This window comes from Glossina fuscipes, unplaced genomic scaffold (assembly GCF_014805625.2).
Source record: "Glossina fuscipes isolate IAEA_lab_2018 unplaced genomic scaffold, Yale_Gfus_2 0, whole genome shotgun sequence".
Taxonomy (NCBI): Eukaryota; Metazoa; Arthropoda; class Insecta; order Diptera; family Glossinidae; genus Glossina; species Glossina fuscipes.
This window is the reverse complement of record NW_023998414.1, coordinates 20308345-20329723: the sequence shown is the minus strand read 5'-3', so window position 1 is coordinate 20329723 and position 21379 is coordinate 20308345. Positions and strand designations below refer to the sequence as shown.

Sequence of the window (21379 nt, the reverse complement as noted above, 5' to 3'; positions counted from 1 at the left end):
CAAATTCTGAACCGATCTACACACATCTGTCTGCCCGTCAGTGTGTTGTCTATTCTGAACATTCTTCTGGCCGCAAAAATGCAGTTATCAGCTTCAAATTTGGCAAAAAATAGCAAATTCTTGAAGGCAGGTGGGCACTGAAAATGGGCTAAGGTAAAGGGATATGTCCACAATAATACGTAAATTGAGAATATCTCTGTCTTTCAAAAGGAATCAATTATTGATTATTTGCTCGCTTTTATTCACTTCGACTATGGATGCACGTGTATAAAAATAGAAAATATCGTCCACCCCCACTTCATATTATTGTGTATCGCAATTTGTTTTTTTTTCCGTCAAAACCTTTATAAGGCCCAGACACAAACTCCAAAATCTCCATAAAGTATGTACATTCTTAACCAGTGTCATTACACTACTTATGGTACAGAGCATATTAACTTAAGGCGGTCGTATGCAACGGATATAGACAGCGTCGGCTGCAGTGAAATATTTTTTGCATTACTTTAGAAAACCTCAGTCCTTGGCTGCGTCTTTCGACGCTTTGAAGTGTTGTACCCAACGAACATTGCGTTGTATTGTAGTGCGTAGAACATCAAGGAATGCCGATTCTTCTACACTGACCTGACCAAAAGAGCCAGGTTGTTCATCACTTTTCCTGTGCGCTGTGGGAGGCAACTTTGAGATTTGGCGGCGTTAAAACTTACCCTATTCACCTGACCCTACGTTTATATTTTTATAGGGTTCCGATTTAGTATGTCAATCATGGTGCAGCATTTGTTTTGCATCTCGTTGCTGCATGGACTCTACTGAATGAAAACGAGTGACGCAAGGTGCTACTGGTTTGGTCACAAGATGTCGTCAATGAATGCTATAAGGACAGGAGGAGAAAGACCAGAGCCTTGTGATACACTTGCATTTAAGTAGACTGCATTTGAGGAAGACCCGGCAATAACTCTTCTTGAACAGTCGTCTAAGAAGATCGATATGAATTGAACGAAAATGCTGTCGACACCAATTAGCTTGGAGGCAAAAGCACTATGTCATACTCTGCCTTGGAAATATCTAGGACAGCGACATTTCTTTCGCGTCAGTGATGTATAGCTCGATTCCACTTTTCAAAAGGATAGGATGCCAGGTCACCGGCTTATCGGTATTTGCGAAAGCTATACTGCCTGTCGCTAGTTAGATCGTTGGTTTTTAAATATCTCCTTAGATGCTCGTTGACCTTGGTCTCCTTGGTCTTGGCTACAAACTAGAACTGCGCAACAAGCTGCAATTGGGCGATAGTTTGCAAGATAACTGGAGTGACTGAATGTGAAATCGATTTTCATTTCTAATTTTAACTTAAATTTGTGTACGTTTTACTTATGGACTGAATTTGGACTGTACTTTATTTTTTTTCTTTTTTTTGTATAAAAAATGAACTGAATTTGTTTTTAAAAATATCTAGTATAGATTTTGTTAATACTTTTTTGCACGGTTATTTGGGAAAATAAGTAGCCTTTTTTATACCCACCACTGTAAGATGGGGGTAAACTCATTTTGTTTTTTTCCGTAATGTATGTTACACCCAAAAGGAAGCTTCAGAGACCTTATAAAGTATATATATTCTTGATCAGCGTAGAATTCTGAGTTGATTTAGCCATGTCTGTCCGTCCGTGTACCGTGATAAAATTTTTTCGCAATAATACCAGCGATATGGGTATCAAATAAAAGAACATGCAGAGTAGAATGCGAAAAGCATGCGGATGAGTACGCGAGATTCGGCCCCCGCCAAACATGACTTTCTTACCTGTTTTATCTCAACCAACTTTTTAAAATTATGAAATATATCTCGAAATATGCCGCATGTATTTTATTACTCGATTTCTTTGTACGGTTTTCTGAGGAACGCATCTACCGGGTACAAAAAGAGTTTGCTGTATTTGCAATAAGTTAAAAAGATATAGTAAAAAGAGATAGTAAGTTAAAACGATATAGAATAAATTAAAAAGAGATAATCGGCAGCTCCACTGTTCAATACATTTATTGGCGCGTAAAAGTAAATCACACGGATACAACATATATTGTGGCGCATATATCACGTGAAGAAGTAGGTTCTTTTAAATAGAATATCTTAGACCATTCGAAAATTATTGTACTGAAGTGAATAGTGTGGTTGCCATTCAAATAGTACCCTCTTCAAAACCGTAGACAAATGAACGCTGCGCTGCAGAAACTGTGGGTTCAGCGGCGCTTCTTAGCAAGAACATTAAACTCTCCTAAATTTAACATTGATATGCAGGTTTCTTTTTTTTTTTGTTTAATAAATGTATTTCTCAACCTCACTCACATGATTGAAATTTGTATTTCTTATCGGAACGTCTTATTCCCGCCATCTTAAAAATGATTACAAAAATGACAAAAAAGAAAACCTAAAATATTTCAAGCTATGCTCCTATATCATTATCCATTCGTTAAAGGAATGTTGTCGCGTAAATGAAATTTGGGCACCGGGATTATACATCTTTTAATTAATAGCTAGCTCTCATTCGAACGGCCATTTCGTTGCGAGTTACGTATGGTTTTCGCGGTTCGAAATTTATTTTTAAAAAAATTATGGAAAAACAAATGGCAAATATGACGTTTTCTTGTTTACACTCGTAATACACTCAATAACCGATTTGGATACCAACGTGAATATATACAAAGTTATGTAAAATTGAAATAATTTCATAAAATTTCATATTTTCTTTTTTTAGGAAAACGTTACCTATATATAAGGCTATATAATGTTTTAAATAAAATTGCAAATCAATCCTAGTTTTGTGTTATGCAAATAAAAGCGAGCCTTTTAATGTTCACAGAACATCTTAAAGCGAATTTATTTTTTGTCTTTTAATTCAATTCGAAAGCGCAGAAGATGTCCCTGAGTGGCCTCTAGCGAACCGCACATCGATACTGTCGCCAAAATACGTTTGCTTGATCAACGAAATCAAAAGTTCACTGCCATCATTTTCATGAGGTCGCACACCCTACGAATAAAATATTTATAGCTATATGGGCATATATATATATATATATATATATATATAGTTTAGCCATACAGTATAACTCACCATAATTCCATTGAGCGCTATGTTTGCGTTTTGGGATTGCGTTGGGGATTTGGGATTTTGTGCGGGGTTACTATAATGTGAATTCCGTCTATGCATGCAATCATCGTCAGGAAGAAGTTACTCGCAGCAATTTTTCCTAAAACATTTGTAAAAATCTACGGGTAGCGATATGTGTACATTTATTTGCTTACACATTTTCAAGTAAAGTATTTGAGTTTGAATTCCGCTGAGCCCTTCTACGTCTCCGAAGATTCCTTTTCCGCCAGTCACGATATTCCTCCACTTCCAAATAACGTAATATAAGCGAAGGAACCGTTCCGCCTGATTATATATATATTTTCCTCAAGATTACTTGATTTATATAATAATAACAACAATTTCTTTACCTTTTTATTTTGTTTTATTTAGTAAAATGGATTAGGCCTGTTAGCCCCCTGTAAGACCAAGATATCCAAGATGGAATGATGAGTTTTTATTTTATTTGTTGATCCTTTGTCCTTTGCCTACGATGCATAATTGATTAAAAACTTTCGCGTATTAAGACTATTAATTAGACAATTGGAGTGAAAAGCAAAAAAAATAAATTAATTAATTAATGTACTTAGCTTTCACAAATTTAAAATTTCTTGCTGTGATTCAGCAATTTGTAGGTAAATAATTTTGTTTGGAATTTATTTTATTTTCAATTGGCAGCTGTTTTCCTTTTTTTAAATTGCAACTCTACACAAGCAGTACTAACGCAATGCTTGAACTATTTACCCTACGTCCGATTCGACAGCTTCGAGAGAGCATTTCTTGCATCTCTTGTGCATACATATCAAAATCAGAAAAAGTCGACAATGAAACCTAGCTAGCGACGCACATAATCAGTGTCGTGATCGTTTTCCCATCCGTGACCTCATTTCCCTGAAATATTTTCCAACTACTGTCGGCGATCTTTATCTATGTCGCAACAGATGAAAAGTTTGACATTCAAATTTCTTGGTAACTTTCTAAGCCAAAGCTTTTTCAATACATTTCTGGTGATATGTGATCCGGAGAGAAGTTGGATTGCCCTGTTGTAAAAGTCTCGTAACATTTCCTGCCTCCTAACACGGTTTCCGATAATATTTCATTTAACTTCTCGCTTTCGCTAAACGAGTGTCTCTCCACAAGACCCTTTTCGAAGTCAGTACACTTATTTGTAATTTTCCGCATTTACTTTCCGAACAACTATTTCGTACATTACTCAAGTGAAAATGTGTCAGTTCTAAAATAAATATGATGAACGACACGACCTGGTTGAGAATTTTTCTTAATAATACCAACGATATTGGTATCAAAAAACGTGGAGAATAGAAGGCGACAAGGTTATGTTAATTCTAAGTGGAAGTGGAAGTCTAAAGGGGCAAGTCACGATGCTCATTTTAATTAATTTTTCTTAACAATATCTTTTAGGGAAGTGAAAAGTGATCGACAAATTTGGTCCTATTCGTTTAGGGCGCCAAAGATTCTAACGGTGTAGGGTATGTGAGTTTCGGCCTCAGTCGAATATAACTTTTTTACTTGTTTTAATTTGTAAATATGAAGAGAAAATATTAAATGTCTTTCAATGTGTGATTTCCTCACTTAACTGTTGGTACATATATCCCGCTTCCGCCTCCGTTTGTTTCGAATTCTTGTCCTTTAAACAGTTATTGCGTTGCTTTGACTTGAAACTGAGAAAACTTTCTCGCGGATTAATTTTCCATTCTCACTCATACGTACCCTTTTATTGTTAACCTTTTCATGTGACTGCGTGTGCTTCTCCCCTTACCTGGAATCATTATGATTCCCATTAGACTGACTGATAAGTACGTTTAAGTTTAACAATAATTTGAGAGAATACGTAGATGGATAATAAATCATGGCTTACTTTCTGGGCACATATAATTTCTAAGATTGAAATTTGATCTCGATATATTACATAACGCTGATAAAAAAATGTGTATAAAATGTTAACCTATAAAGTTTAGCAACATTGTTTGTTCTAGTTATTCGTTCCATGGCGGTTGAAATCCCTATAGTCATAACGGTGCTACTACTTTCAATGATTACACACTTTGCGATACTATCAGATTCCATTTTAGTAACAAGGGCGACGGGCGGCGTTGTTATAATTATAGGAATATTAACAATTTACGTTTTCTTTATGATTTTCGTTATTTCGCAAACATATTCCTCCACCATATTTAGTCCAATGAGACTTTCTATTTCCGATAGCTTAACAATTAATACAAAAGCTGAAAAGTTACGCGTACTACTTTACCCTGGAATATGCAATTGTCCAAGCTACCAAATCCAATTGCACTTTTCTCAATCTAGCGTATTAATTTAGGCATTTCATTTGATTTCTACCGCAATTTTAAAGCAACGTCATACCAAGGCCGAAATCAGTATCGCTCCCGCATATATAACTGATACATACAAGCAAATTACCCATACCAGGAGAAAAGCCAAACGATGAGATTGAGAAATTAAATCATTTCACTAGGTGACTGTCTAGGACGGATATATACATCACGATCCGTCCGTCTGTGCTTGGCGGGTATTTGCCATAATAATGTATTTTAGAAGATATTTTTGTCATATTGCCAGTTATCACATTTTATTACAATCTAATTTCATATTGCGTACACTCTGTGTTCGACGTTTGCACGAGTATATCGCTATCGTGAGGTCGACACCGTTAGGTGATTAAGATTGAGGGTAGACATCAGCATTTTGTTTTGGGTCATATCTTCAATCACTATCTCTGATTCGAAGCAAGATCAATTCCATTAATTATTCCTATTTTCCTAGTCCTATTTTCACAGAATACACAAATATAAAAATATGTGGATGGAAAGGTAGACGATTGGAATCAGAAAAGGAGAGAAACCGGAAAACACTATCAATTTTCTATCACCCCACTGACTTGAAAAAATAAAACCCAATTTATTTTTTATTTATTTATTTATTTATTTCGTTTTTTTTTTTTTGCAATTATGTATAAAGTGTTGTTTATTTTTTTTATTTTTATGATAATATAATTATAATTAATATTGTTGCTGTTGTTGTGGTTGTTGTTGTTTTTTACTTTATTGTATATAAATAGATATATATCGGGGTATGTATATATGCGTATGCCACTCACAAATTGTATATCGTACGTTTCATAAACAATATGATTACTTATTTTTATTTAATATAAAAAAAAAAACTTCCAAAAAACAAAAAATATATTATAACCAAAATGGTAAAGTCTATCGTTACTTAATGGAGAATAATGTCATGAAATGTTATCGATATCAAAATGGAAAACAAAAATTGATTTTGTAAAAATACCACAGAAATTAAGCATCAGTTTGTAAATCTTAAATTTAAAGCGCTTCCACATTAAAATGGCTTAGAATTTATTGAGCCCAAAAAATTTGTATAAATTAGTCTGTGGCAATAAAAATTCGTTTTTAAAAAAATACGATGCATATACATACATATACATATATACATATACATATATATATATATATATATATAATCATAATTTTTTATTTTTTTTATTTATTACTTATTTACTGAATTGAGTATAGAATAGATCCTTATTGTTGGATCTTTTGAGGCATGTGCTCTCTATAAAAAACCACTGCTACTGTATATAAGTATTTGTATAGGTTATTATTGTGTAAATGTAAAAAATGGTTCTCTTAATATGGCAAAAGGGTTTCCTTTTATTTTTACTTATTTTTTTTTTTTATTTTTTTTTTTTTTAATATTTATTTCTTTTATTAAACAAGTCTTTTCGTTTACTGATCTCATTTGCTTCTATTGTTTTTCATTTGTTTTGCATTTTGATTATATAATAAATATTGTATAAAAATTTTGACAAAATGTTCTTCGCACACATTAAGAGCGATAGTTACAAAAATTCCATGTGTATGCATAAATATGTGAATGTATGTGTATATTATTGCATTATCAGTCTATCGCGTATTGAAATACTGTGTTGTTAAATGGCCATCTACTAAAAAACGGGTGAAGAATGTATGAAGGAATTATTATTAATTGATCAAAAGATTAATTTTGCTAGGCAGACGGGAAATCTAAAATAAGAAAAATTAAAAAAAAAGAAATTAAAAATAAATTCCTTTAAATATAAAGAAAAACTTCTCTTTCATCGTTTTGATCGATAATCAATGCTCACATTAATATCATGGCAACAAATCTCTTTATAAACGATTCGCTACTAAGGGCTTAAGGAATTTGCGAAGGTCAGACATAATAAAAAATATTGTTCTTTTCTACTACTTTCGCTCCTAAAAGGGGTTAAAGTAATTGTTTTTTTTTTTTTTTTTTTTTTCAATTCATTATTACTGATTGTCAACTTTCCCTCTTGTCGCAAATTTTATAGCATTCTAGTCTTGCCACTCAGTTTCGTCTACACCTTCCATATCATCCTGCTCGAGTTTTGTGTTATATTCCATGCGAGCACTTACAGACTTTTGTATCTGCAAAAAAAGTTACATTTTCAAGGGCAATTTTAGAAAAAGAAGAAACACGTTTCTTCATTAATTTATTGTAACCTCTTTTTGTTTATTAAAAGGCTGGTCCCCACCAGCATTTGCACCATTGCTTGCCATATTAATATCGGAACGTTTCATTTGGGTTACCAACGTCGGTTGTATGGAAGATACTAAGATACATATATTAATACATATGTATTTATTTGTAAGTAATAAAAGACTTACAACTCTCCATGCCTATTGGCTGTAAACTGATTTTTTGAGGCTTTTTATCATTTGATAAGAACCATTCGTCCGCTGTAATAGTGGGCAGCCAAGTTACCCGTGTCGGTGGAAATAAGTCGTCTTGAAATAATTCGCTCTAGAAAACCAAATCTCATGAAATTTTTTAAAAAAATGGTGCCATCTTTTCAAGCCTTACCTTAATACGTGGTACTGTAAAACTTAGTGGCTCTATGGTGGTATTGGTTAAACGGTAAGCTTTGCAAAACTCGACGCTGGCGACATCGCAATGATTTTTCGTTAGAAAACTCAAGCCCTGATGCAAAGTGGAACAGCGATGATGTGACAGAGCACACACGTATGGATCCTCGTCAGTAATTTCAAAGCAATAAATTGTTGAATCACCTTTGCCTGTTACAAATAAAGTTGAACTATCTTCATCATAGAAGGGAATTAATATGGAAGGGGAGACATCTAGACTGGCAGTGTTAAGTGGCGCTTTTAGACTATCAGTTTTGTATACACTAATCTGACGTTCGGATACTCTGCGGAATGCAAACGATAAAAATAATATTAAATTAAGTCAGTGCCCGCGTTTCCACAATACAAATGCTTTCTGGCACGATATGCAATAAATATGCTTTTACTTACTTATCAAAACCAGTACATACTATATATTCTCCTTCTAGCGCCCATATAATGCGTGCTCCTCTAGTGCCTACGGGACCATTACCTTCTCGTATCGGTGTTTCCGATTTTCTTGGATTATACATACGTATTTTACCATCTTTACATACAGTAGCACCAAATTTTCCGCAAGGACTCCAAGCGAAATCAAATATCTGATCCGTATGACCACTAAGGGTGCATTTATCTGTCATACTACGCAAATTCCACAATTTAATAGTCATATCATAACTGGCCGTAAGTAATACATCTTGAGCTAGAGGATGAAAACGTATGAAATAAATTTTATCTGCATGAGCAATCAATTCTTGTTCGGGTATATTCGTCGGCTCTGTCAAACCACCCTCAGCAATGCGCCATAGCTTTACTATTCCATCATCACAAGCAACGGCCAAACGTTTGGGATCAAAGGGATCCCACTGAAAATCCATGACATTATTTCCGTTCACTAACGACGGTATAACACCATCCGGTAGTCGACCGGGGCGATTCAATTCAAAAATGGCTATTTTACCACCAGGACCTGATAGTGGTACCGCAAATCGTTCGTGATTCGCTGTGAAGCCATTGCATTCGCCCGGTATTTGGCGGCTCAAGTTCCGCAAATTCTCAATATGGGTCGATTTATGACCAGGAGTACCTTTAAGATGACGAAATTTCGAGACTTTCCCGAATACGGTGGAAGTACGTTTAGTTGATGTAGTTATGGCCACTTCAGTAGCGGATTTCTTAAGAGCAATAGCATTTGATTGCTCGGCCATCTCCTTGGGAACCAAATTGCGACGTTTCTCCTCTAGAAGTTTACCTTCTGGCACAGAGGTGCGTTTATTATCATTGGCACTAGCTTTCGAAGTGTCCACTTTGGAAGGTTCACGCCGCCTGAGAAAGGGTAAGTAATAAGATCTTCAGAGAGTTGAATTTTCACTTTTAACGCTTACAATGGCACCGGAGACTGAGAACGCTCCTCATTGGCACTTTTCGAATGCATCTCATACATACGTCGCCTTTCAGCAATACTGTTACGTGATGGTGAGAACCTGCGTAATTCGGCATCTGGTTTGTCGTCACCTTCAGTCGAGTTCTCGGACGATTCCGAATTATTTTGTTCAAATATCTAAAGATTTGTGAAGATAGAATTGCAAAATAATGTTAAACACTGTTGGGCATTAAAAATAATTGTAAAATATTTTGTTTCTTTTTAACCTTATCGCTCGAATCTTCGTCATCAAGAGAAGACTGCTTGTATACGTATATATATTGGTGAGGTTTACGTATGCATGTGTTAGTAGTTAAGAAAAGTGAAAAGTTGTGTTATTTGTTTAGAAAAATACAGAAAAACATTTATATATCATTATTCAGTTTAAGTTAGAACAATCATTACCTTGCGCCGCTCCGAAGTGCTTAAAGATTTTTGCACACCATTGCTGCTGGTCTCATTGTCCGAGTTACTATGGCCAGTTTCTAAAATGTAAGTGATAATTATACTCTTACTGTATGATTGAAGAAAGACAATTGCTATTGTTTTTAAGCATTTGTTCTTTTTTTTTTTTAATTTACTTCAACTTACTTTTAATTTCGATTTCTACGATCAAGTCGGGTTTTACTGTTGAGGAATCAATTTCGATATTAGCGGAAGAATTTTGAGGTTGCGACAAATTCTCCTGGGAACCAGGAGCAACTGGCACTGCGAACACCTTATCGAACGATATGTCTGCGGAGTTGCTAGAGAAAGGTTTTGGTCCCAAACGAGGCTATAGTAGTAAAGTGAAATTACATTTCAAATGCAATTCGAAATGATGTTTAAATTACTATAAATTGAAACTAAGATCGTTACCTACATTTGAATACACACACATATACATAAAAACAATTGATATTCGAAGATATATTAAACTAAACAAGAGCAATTAAAACGTATGCGACTTTACAAAATCTAAGAAAACAAAAAAAGTTTACGCAACGAGAACAGAAACGAAGAATAACGAAAAAAAAAAAAGCTTAGATTGTGTCAGCGCACCTTATAAGCGCCGGGAGTTGTGGTGCGTGGCCTTGGTCGAGGCATAATACTATTACCACCACCTGCATTCGTCAATTGCCCGGAATCGGGCAAAGAATTGTTACGTGATGTGCGTGGCATAGGGGTGGGTGCCGTGCTGGCGTTGTTGCTACTGCTTTCATCAGTATTTGGCGATTCTATGTTTTGCAGAGGCGAAGACGCATCTGTGTTTATCATTCCTTCCTCGCCTTTATTATCTTTCTCTGAATCGGTTTTATATTTAGAATCGAATTTCCTCATTATTGTTGCTAATTCGTCTTTCTTTTGTTGATCGATTACCATATCTTCGTCTTTGTTTATCTTTTTCTTACTTATAATTTGATTATCGGGAGCACAACCATTAACATGTTTCAATTTGTTTTCAATATTTCTTATATATTCTTTTAAGTTGCCACGGTGAACCTTTTAATAAGTGAATATATGTATTAATTTCCCATTTAGAGTTGAAGATTGCGTGAAGATTGTAATGAGGATGTTACAGAAATTAAAAACTCTAACACTTAGCGAAGACTTTTGTTGCAGTAATAGGAGTAAAAGGTAAGGAGAATCATCAACATTACTTACAATGACTGGAGCACCTCCCAATTCCCGTTTCGCTGGATCCAAACTCATTTTTGCCACTGGCATATTCGTTCCGTTCATCCATTCATTAGCTGTGAGGTCGGTACGACAACTAGTCGTATCTGGATAAAGATCACTGTGAAAATCACGATACGTCTGAAGAAAACAGAAATTAACAAAACATTGAATATTTTGGTTTAAAAAGAAAACTCACCTTACGCGGCACTTGATACATAATAGGTACCACCATATTGGAAGTTAATTGTAAAACACGATTTACTTCACCCTCCATTACTTTAAGAGCACGTTTAGGTACCAAACAGGCACCTTTGGTTTGTTCACCCGTATGACGTAAACCTTCAATTAGAAAAGGGTCTTTCTCACTCACTTCCAAGTAATTAATGGTTGTGTCGCCTTTGCCCGCCAAGAACAACATATTCGTATCAGGATCAAAAAGCGGCATTAAAACGCCTGTTGAACAATCCAGCTCTAAAGTCTTTTCAGGAACAGTAAAATTTCTTAAATCCCGTATGATAACTTGGCGCAAGCGGGCAGCATCAAAACCAGTAGTTAAAATGCGCGACTGATTGCCTAACCATAATACACGTGAATCCTTAATACTTTGGTGAGATTCGGCTGACATTTGTATTGGCGAGCCGTTTATACGAGGATCTAATATGCGCACAAATTTATCTTTACAACTGGTAGCTAATACTGTACCATCTTGTTTCCAATTAACCGATTGAATAACCTCGGGATGTTCATTGTTAACTATAACCAAGGCAGAGAAAATTCAGAAATATTCATAACATGTGTAATGAATTTGATAGTTTACCGAACAATTCTTTTTGACCCACTAAGTCGTAGAGTGTTATACAACCTGCTGAAGTTGAATGCAGTAAACCGTCAGCTGTCGGATGAAATCCTACTGTCTCCACACGCCGCTGCTTGTGCGAGAACACGCATTCGGGATCAGTTAATGAAGTTTCCAAGCCCTTTTCCGGTATATGCCAAATTTTAACTGTACAGTCCTGTGAAGCCGTTGCCAAAAGACCGTCATGGAATGGTGAAAAGCCCAAATCAGTTACGGTATCTGTGTGAGCATGCAACAAAGGCATGGTTTTACTTTTACGACCGCAATCGTCAAGCGTCAAGACCGCTACACTTGATCCAGTATGTTCCCAGTTAAAAGCCATAAAGGCAGACGAAGCAGCAATATTATTACCATGGGTCTGATAGGAGCCCACGCATATGTCACGTATGCAAGCCTCTGGCTTTGGGACAATTGGGGCAGCATTCTTATATTTAGAGGCTTTGAAACGCCAAGCCATTGTTTTAATTTGACAAACAAAATACTCTGAACTTAGTGGTTAATAATCCGTGGATATGTCGTTTACTCAACTGAATGAATGATGTGATGTTTAAATGATCAGCAAAAACAACAAACTGTAATGTGAATGTAATAAAAGTGGAAAATTCTTTATAGTTTCAAAAATTTATTAATGCTAGTTCGATATAGATATATAACATCTTTAACAAAGCAATAAACAGTTGTAATTCCTTGTAAACAAAGACGTCGAATTTGCGATAAACATAAAACAAAGTTCGTTTCCTTCAGTTCATATGCGTCTGCATATATGTCTGCAATAACGCAGCTTCAATGATATGAAAAGAGCAATAACCCAGATTAACTGGACGAAGAATGGAAAAATGTTATACAATTGATGTTATCTCACGATTTGGAATTTTCCCGGAATTTAGATAAAATCAAAATCTATTGGGGACAAAAAAATTAAATATTTAAAAAGGCACCACCGCATATTAATTTTGATTTTCATAGGAAGTAATTTTTTTGTTTTTATTTTGATATAACTATAAACACATTTCATATCATGCGCTACCCTTATGAGAGCTGTATTATCAAATAATTCATTTTTAAAATCTCTTAGCTGTTTATTATTGCCATTTACAGTATACTTTTTGGAGCTGTTGTCTCTTCTCACGCTTTCCATGACAAGGCGGCGCTAAATAAGTAAAGATAATAGGCAAACATAGTAAAAGGTATAAAAAAAAAAAAAAAACATTTTCTTATTATTATTTAAAAGTGTAATCGCCTTAAACCCTCATTTGCATTGTTTTCGTAGGGGAACCGATTTTTTATTGCTCAATTCGCATATTGCTCATATAGAAATGGCAACTACCTCACGCACTGATAGCCTAATCACAAGCTACATACACCACTGTCGTCAAAATAAACAAAACAACAATGAGATTAAATAAATGATGCATTTATATGGCTATGATCAACCCCTAAAAGTTGTCTTTACATAATATAGTCTGTCTGCTTTTAAAACAGCTATTTATTTACATAGAACAGGTTCCGCTATAATATTTTCGTAAAAATTCCGCAAACAGTGTCACGTAACCAAATACGGATGTAACAGAGACAAAAGCACTTTTCCATTAACAAACGCAAAATAAAATGGGAGGCATAAAAGCTATTAAGATTCCGTTTAATACTTAGGTACCGATTACTCAGCATGTAACAGCACTGGTTACAATAATAGAGGAATTAAAAGAAAATCACCCTCTCTATTCAATTCGATCAAATCCAAATTCTGCTGCCACCCCGCAAAGTCATGAGTGCGAAGCAGAATGAACAAATGCACAAACCGTATGCGTATGTCTATCATTTTAATATAATTTGTTACATATTTTGCAAAAACTTAATCAACATTTGCAAAATTCTGTTAAGATTTATAAATATTAGCTTTAATCACTGCACAACACACCCTTTTTTCCAATGGGAGACGCCGACGCAGACAAAGAGCTTAAGCGCAGAAAACTCTGTATTCACTATAATTTCTTTATTCAAGTGTTACGCCTTGTTAGTATAATCGCGAAACAAATATATTTTATTTTTTGCTTTTAATTTCAACTTATAATTTTTATTGTTTCTTTCAAGCAAAATTTTTTTTTTAATTTTTCAAGCAACTTCAATAATTTCCGTACTATTGATTTCTTGTTTTTCCTTTTTTTTTTTTTGATGTATGAGAGATAAAAAACACTGAACTTGAAATTAATACAAAATATACAGTGATGTAAAGTTTACTTTCTTGCATTTGAAAAATGTGCTGTTTCAAAAAACACGCTTAATTTTTTTTTTTTTTTTTTACGTAATGTTGAAAATATTATTACTACACAATCGTAACGAATTGGGATCGCAACATTTTTACGTCAACAAATGCACATAGAGACATTGCTATTAGTTAGTAGTTGTGCGTCTGGGCTTAAAGTACATCAAATATTCTAATCACCTTGTATGTATTTACTTCTTAACTCTTGTCGGAATTGGAGAAGAATATATTTATTCTTAAATCATTCTAAATCAATAGAGTCATTGACGGAACAGTAGAATAGCAAAAGAATTATTTCAGACTTATATATATTCATAATTCAAGGGGCAGGGCATGCAATGGTTTCACTCTTTATTGTTTTTTAACGTTCCTATTGTACTTAAGTAATAAGTGAAAGATCAATTTGGTGATTTTTTTTGCAAAAATCACTTCTAAAATTTCGTTATTTTGGCAATACTAACCCTATCAAATCATATTATAGCGTTTGCGAAAAGCGGCAATCCGTGGATGATTTAAAAAGATTTAAGATATTTTAATTTAATCGAAAGTAATGGCATAAATAGTTATCTATATTTGACAATATGCGCTCGATCAACGCAGCAGCGTCTTGTAGACATATAAGGAATTGTGACGTGACGTGACGTTTATAATAAGAATGCTCCATTAAAATCGACAATATGGAATTTGCACCTTCCTGTCCTGCACGCTATGACATTAAACATGCTTCTGATTGATCAGTTCATAAAGTCGATGAAATTCTTCAAAAGAAGTGGGGAACATCAAACATTTTATTAAATAGTTAGGGCATAGAATGTGTTAAATCCAGAATATAGAAAATGAAGAAAACACAAACAATTTTTCTTTGTTCCATTGTTTTTTTTTTTTAATATTTTTTTATATATGAAGTGTTTATGTATAAAGTGTGTATTTGCTTATAAAAATGCAATTAACTAAGTTTTCGAATTACTTTAAAAGCAAAGATTTCATTATTAATGCTGTAGAAAACTATAACTAATTTTGACCATTCATATTGGTATCTGTTGAGTAAATTTAAAGAACCTCAATTTATGCTACCGAGAGAAAATGACTTGGATGAAATGTAACTTTCGCTTTAATTTTCCCCTATTTCGCCTAAACAGCTAAATACGATAATAAAATTTCTCACATGTGAATTTTCTTTTGCCATTCATAGCATCCAACAATGCGTAGACTTCTCATCTGCTTAAAACATTAGAGCAATCACCATGGAAAATTGTAACATTTCGAAACGAAACTAAAGAGCAAAATTTTAGCCATTTCTTCATTTAGTCTCTCCAGACGACTTTACGCATTAAAGGAGACATATTGTTTATTAACATTGTTTACTTGGTATTAAGCTGTGCATAGAATATTTCACAGAAAGTTATCTGACAAACCAATCCAAAATAAAAAGTAAAAACAAAGTTTACATTTGTGAAAGATTAGTAATAGATTATATTAATAAACAATTGAGTAATGTTAATCAATGTATATATAAATATAAGGCAGAATGCGTCGCAACATGGTTTTGTACTGCTGAAAGGAACAGGATTGAGATTCGGAAAGGAGAATTATCGAGACGGAGAAGGTTCCGCTACAAGGTTTCAATTCTCTTACGTTAACTTCAAATTCCAAATTTTTCTGATAAGCATAACAAATATACATACATATATTGTTAAGTTATAGGGTAACGTGCACTCGCTGATGATTATTCGAAGGGAATTTTCTCCTATAGAGATTCGGGGCAGATTTCTTAAATGAATAACCTCGTTTGCTCGGCTTGAGAACGCCAAGCCAATTAATTCCTTACATGCCAATTGAGCTAGGACGGAAGCATCACCATCTAACAGAAGCGAATTAAAGCACTAGGCATGATCTTTCAAAATTGGACAAGAAATAAAGCGATTTTTGCTATTTATCCTAACATTTCCTCTCAAATTTTTTGTTCGACATTCTCTTTACTCTCTGAAGATTAACTAAATACATAATTTTTCATATCGTCTATTTTCGTTGGGATTATGTTAGGATTAGGAGGCACACATCCACTGGAGAGTTGTTGCAATAAAATTGATTTCAATTCGTAAGAAGGAGTAGGAAGCAAAACATTGTTAATAAAAATCTTTACGTTATCTTGCATAAAAAAAGGAAAATAAAACCATTTTTGCTTTCACGATATAATTTTTCTTATTTGACTTTTGATCTTACTTCAGCAGTTATATTAAAAACTACATTTTGGGTTTTGTTTAATGCATCTTTGCAAATTTTATGCTTCGTTATACGATAGGATTGAGTTTCGATTCTTGACATGATTCTTGGCTCTCTTATTTTCAATTTTTTCGTTCACTGTGAATGATAACATGAGAGTAAGGACGAAGGTAATACATGAAGTAGGCAGAAATGAATATTAGCATTTGTTTTCATCGCGAAAGATAGTTAATCGAATGAAACGTAAAGACCCATTACCTTGGAAACGTTTAAATAAGATTGGATGTAAAGCCAATAAGGGTGCCAACAAGCTTGCGAAGCGAAAACTAACTTTGAAAGTGCAATATCTCCCGGATAAATAGTTAAAGGGATATCAAAATTATTGAAGGCTCAGCAGCCCTTGAAAGATCTCATATTGAAAGGAAAATGTAGAGTGAAAACCTTTGATAGTTCTTTAAAAAGCTCGGCATCTACGATATATCTCGTAAAGAATGCTTTTAGTGTTTAGAAAGACACAAATTTTAATTTTGCTGGAGAAATGAAATCAGGGGGGTGCGAAAATTTTTTTCGCAAATTTTCTATCTTTATAAGGGGATAATATACACTCATCAATGCGCGGAGTAAAGTAATACATGCTCAGGCTAGGATTCATGTATGCTCGGCAGCGGAATTTCGAACTGTGACCAGGGCGATGGTGGATTTTTAGATTAGAGAATCAACCTGCCGAAAAGAAACAAATAGTCGCCATAAAATTGACGAGTAAAGAACTTTTTATGGTCTTGGTTATAGATTTTCAAATAAGTGGTAAGACTGTCGATTTTCACATTTATTTGCAAGAAAATAACGCCGATGCTCACTGTGACAATGAAGCAGATATACCTGGAATGTCTGTAATGAAGCAGGCAATAGAAAGGAAGCACAAAGGGACCTTTTTCAGGACGTATTATATATGTAGACGCCTTAAAAAAAATACACTTAATTCAATTATCATGGCTCCATCTAAATTGGTATAAACGATAAAACGAACACTGCTACGTCATTTTTGGATATTTTTTATCCTACATTAGCTGCTGTACGGAGAATATTAAGTTTGTGCGGATCTATGAAACCCAGAGAAGCATAGGTAGATAGAGTCGCCTTTTATTATATCGGCCGTTTCAGGAAATTATCTAAGCTTGCCTGTCCGCCTGTTATCCGTCCGTATATTTTTGTGTTCAACAAACGGTGTGCTCTAACCGAAAGACAATCTTTTTTGAAAATGGATTGGTTCGGTCCACTTTTTCCACCATCCTCCTGCAACGCCTTATTTTGCAAGTTCGTTACCTGGAAAAAAACCTTAAATTTCAAAATTTTTCGACAAAACTTGCTGAGTAGTAGTGCTTTGACATTCTAAATTGACATGAACATTTAATTCGGGTGATCTATTTTTCAATATTTCATGAAGAAAATTGGTTTATAACAGTAAATTTGTCGAATTGGACCATGTAGATATATTTTTTGTAGTTCACTGTATATTAGAATCCTCAGGGAATGTAAATTCTTATATGCCAAAGAGGCCTAATTGTTAATGTTTTATGATGGAAACCTGATCATGATGGTAGTTTAATATGAAAATTAAGCGAACCAAATTCGAACCACATGGATCTGCATGCATTTCTTGGCCCCTACTCTATATAAGATTTCTCTGAAAAAAAGATTAATTTTTAATATTTTACGATGAGAATTGGCCCATGCTAGCAATTTGACAAATAAATTAACGGTGGGAAATTTGAAGCAGATAGGCCACATACATACGCGGTATCATGAAAAGCAAGTCCATTTATGGAGAGAAAGGTGGATGTCTAGTTTTTTAAGACGAAAAGGGAAAAAATAATAAAATATTTACGAAGTAGATCAAATTTGGTAAATTTGGAATACGTCATGCGATGTTGTGTACAGTCTCCAATATGCTGCCTGCGATGTACTATTACCAAAACGAGTGAACAATTGCACTGGGCGGAATGGTGTAGGGCATCGTATAATCGGCCTTGTCGGACTATGATACTTTTACTGGACTTTTCATATATATACAGATATATTTATGTAGTAGTGCATGCGCACTTGAAAACGCAGCACACAGTTATACATTTTTTGCCAGCAAGCAGTCAAAAGGCTGCGTATGTAACGCCGTTACTTCTGTTGCATTAATAGAAACATGAAAAGTTCTCCACATCCATACTGTCTTCAATTTTAAAAATGATCTTGGATATTTTTTTTTTAATTAGTTCTCCCTGCTCTTTAACTCTTTGAGGATAGCCTCAAATAATTTGTACAACGTGCCACATAAATATCGACGAATAGCTCCGTCCTTGCTTATATCGCCAATACATACAAAGAAAATATTGATAATGATTGCAAATATTTACGTATGTTACCGACTTCGTAGTCAACATACACCGAAGAAACTAATGATACAAGATACAATATACAGGGGGCAAAATATGAATACTCTCGCTAGTCTTTAAACAAAGTGTTATTTATCAATAATATTTACGCAGCGATATGTCGTCGTGTATGCTCAGTTCTTAGCTTACAAACTTGTTTTTATAATGCTTTTTGAGTTATAGTCATAGATTTGAACTCTTGTAATGTAAGGCACATTCGGTTAGATATAATTTACCGGATCACACACAAAATTTTTCTTGATTGTAGGGTAAGCTAAGCACGGCGGTATGTTATATCCTTAGCCTGCTTGATTGTGGTAAGTCTATGATGAGCAGGTTTTAATATGTAAGTGAAGAGACTATATTTCCTTCCCCTGCTATCTATGCATTTCACTGATCGATTAAAACGCTTAACGGATGAAAATCAATTCAAGGGAAACAAATACAATTTATTGTATACATTTATGAATATACGTATTTAGTTTCTTTTTAATTTGTATAGCTGTGTATGTTGTTTATTTCTAGATTGATATATAATAATTCATTTATACTAATACTCATCATCATTCACATACAATGACTATAGTGTTTGTTTTCATTTATTTCGGAGAATAGCTTATGAGACTGATATAATATGACGTGAGTGAGTGCAAAGCAGTTAAGGAAGCAAAAAACACTTTCTTTCACAATTCTATTTACCGCTTATCGTGATGAGCGTGAGAGATGCTTCTTTGTTTTTGTTATATATAATCTCAATAGATTGATTTTTAAACTTTCTTTGAGTAAACTTTCAAGTAAAAAAGAGGACATAAGTCCGACTTTTTTAAATATTGCAAATATGTGCGTATGGTAGGTATGTATATATGTATGTATGTGTACAATGGTATAAGCCCTTCTTACTCATCGCTTAAACATAACTAAAATTATTTAGTATTGTTAGTATTGCATTTGTGAAAGAGAAAAAGCAAACAAAAAATAAAAAAAAAAATTTAAAAAAAAAAAAAAAAAATTAAAAATTAACAAAAAAAAAAAAAAAAACTAATAAATAAAATAGAGAAATAAATAAATTAACAAGTAGAAATATTATGACGGGTCACCGTCCACCACCATTAAATACTCTACACCGTCCTCCAGTCATTCATACAGCGACTTTTCAAATAAGGTTTTATATGGGAAGTAGTCGAAAAAGTGAATCGATCGGTATAATGAAAGATGCGTCCGTCTCAATCTCTTCTGAGTGTTGGACAAATCCGCAAAAACTTAACATACCCTTACACCTTAAATGGCGAAGAGTAGAGAAATGGTTTAATCGCTTTGAGCGAAGCTTGACCAAAGACCACTAAACGTTTTAGCGAAAATTCCTCATAGATATTATGAAAATGTATTGAATAGTACTTGTTTTAGACATTCTAGCCATTGAAGTACTTAGATTTTCAAACTCATGATGCTCATGATGATTCAAGAACACGCCCACCAGGCTGCAAGACTTCAAAGATTCGCATTGTAAGCAAAAAAAGCACAAAAGGACGGATAGATAATATATCTTCTTTTTCCCTAGTGGATATTGCGAAAGTCACGTAAGAATTTCTCATTTTTTTAAGATCACTAAGCATGAATACCAAATGTGAGAATTGAGAAAAAAAAATTTTAGGGGAGTAGGAAAACACAAATTGAGAACACTTTTGCTTCTTTCTTACTCTAAATTTAAAAAAGAAAACAAAAAATTTTAAGGAAAAAAATATTTTTTGTTTTTTTTTTTTAACCTTAATAAATAAACGAAATGCTTAACGGATATATTTGTCTGTTTTCAATTTAAATAAAAATCTTTTTTTTTCTATATTGTGAGCCTAGTAAACACAACAGGAATTAAAAAAAAGAATTTATTCATATGGTTTCCTTACTACACATCTAGAAAATCATTTTGGGATTTTTAGGGTACAATATATTTATACACACCCATCCGTAATATACACCAATTATATATCTTGCTTTCTCTATATACGTTATGATAAATTGTAAAAACAACATTAAATCTTAACGAATAAAAAAAAAAAAATAATAAAAACAAAAATAATAATAAAAATATAATAATAATGTGTCTGCGTAAATAATTACAATTACTATAATAATAATAATAATAATAATAATAATAATAATAAATGGCTGCTGTTTCAAACGAAAAAATAAAGCTCAAGATATTGAATAAAATAATTACAACAATAACTTTAGTAAGCATTTACAGGTATTGTATATAAGTATATATATATAATTATATATATATATATATATATATATATATATATATATATATATAAATATATACATATTTACATATATAAAAAGACAGTCTTCATTTCATGTAAATATGAGCGTAAGTTTGTTTTTGATTGTTCACAATTTCCTTTTATTTTAACAGAGCGCGTTAGTTTCACCGTTATTTATCTTTAATTAT

General features: G+C 33.6%; 1 protein-coding gene across 5 annotated transcripts; it reads right to left on the bottom strand.

Moving 5' to 3' along the window:
- Window positions 1-6616: 6616 nt before the first annotated feature.
- On the bottom strand, window positions 6617-14122 carry LOC119637370 (coronin-7). Of its 5 annotated transcripts, none has more exons than XM_038033363.1 (14): window positions 11980-12475; window positions 11359-11915; window positions 11148-11300; window positions 10545-10985; window positions 10095-10278; window positions 9909-9988; window positions 9731-9763; window positions 9466-9641; window positions 8492-9406; window positions 8040-8385; window positions 7844-7979; window positions 7679-7788; window positions 7470-7603; window positions 6617-7411 (listed from the first exon to the last, which is right to left on the bottom strand). In XM_038033363.1, exons 1-13 carry the CDS (start codon window positions 12473-12475, stop codon window positions 7511-7513), a joined length of 3720 nt encoding a protein of 1239 aa, XP_037889291.1. In that variant the 3' UTR covers window positions 6617-7411; window positions 7470-7510. The 5 variants fall into 5 exon arrangements, with proteins under 5 accessions (XP_037889291.1, XP_037889283.1, XP_037889301.1 ...); XM_038033355.1 differs by lacking the exon at window positions 6617-7411 and adding an exon at window positions 13937-14122 and having other exon boundaries at window positions 7434-7603; window positions 11980-12590; XM_038033373.1 differs by lacking the exons at window positions 6617-7411; window positions 9731-9763 and adding an exon at window positions 13937-14122 and having other exon boundaries at window positions 7434-7603; window positions 11980-12590.
- Between the last annotated feature and the right edge of the window lie 7257 nt (window positions 14123-21379).

Coding starts and splice junctions, on each gene's coding strand:
- LOC119637370 (XM_038033355.1), bottom strand. CDS start 12,475: ATGGCTTGGCGTTTCAAAGCCTCTAAATATAAGAATGCTGCCCCAATT. Junction 9,989..10,094: donor CGTAGAAATCGAAATTAAAA/GTAAGTTGAAGT, acceptor CTTACATTTTAG/AAACTGGCCATAGTAACTCG. Junction 8,386..8,491: donor GTATGTACTGGTTTTGATAA/GTAAGTAAAAGC, acceptor TGCATTCCGCAG/AGTATCCGAACGTCAGATTA.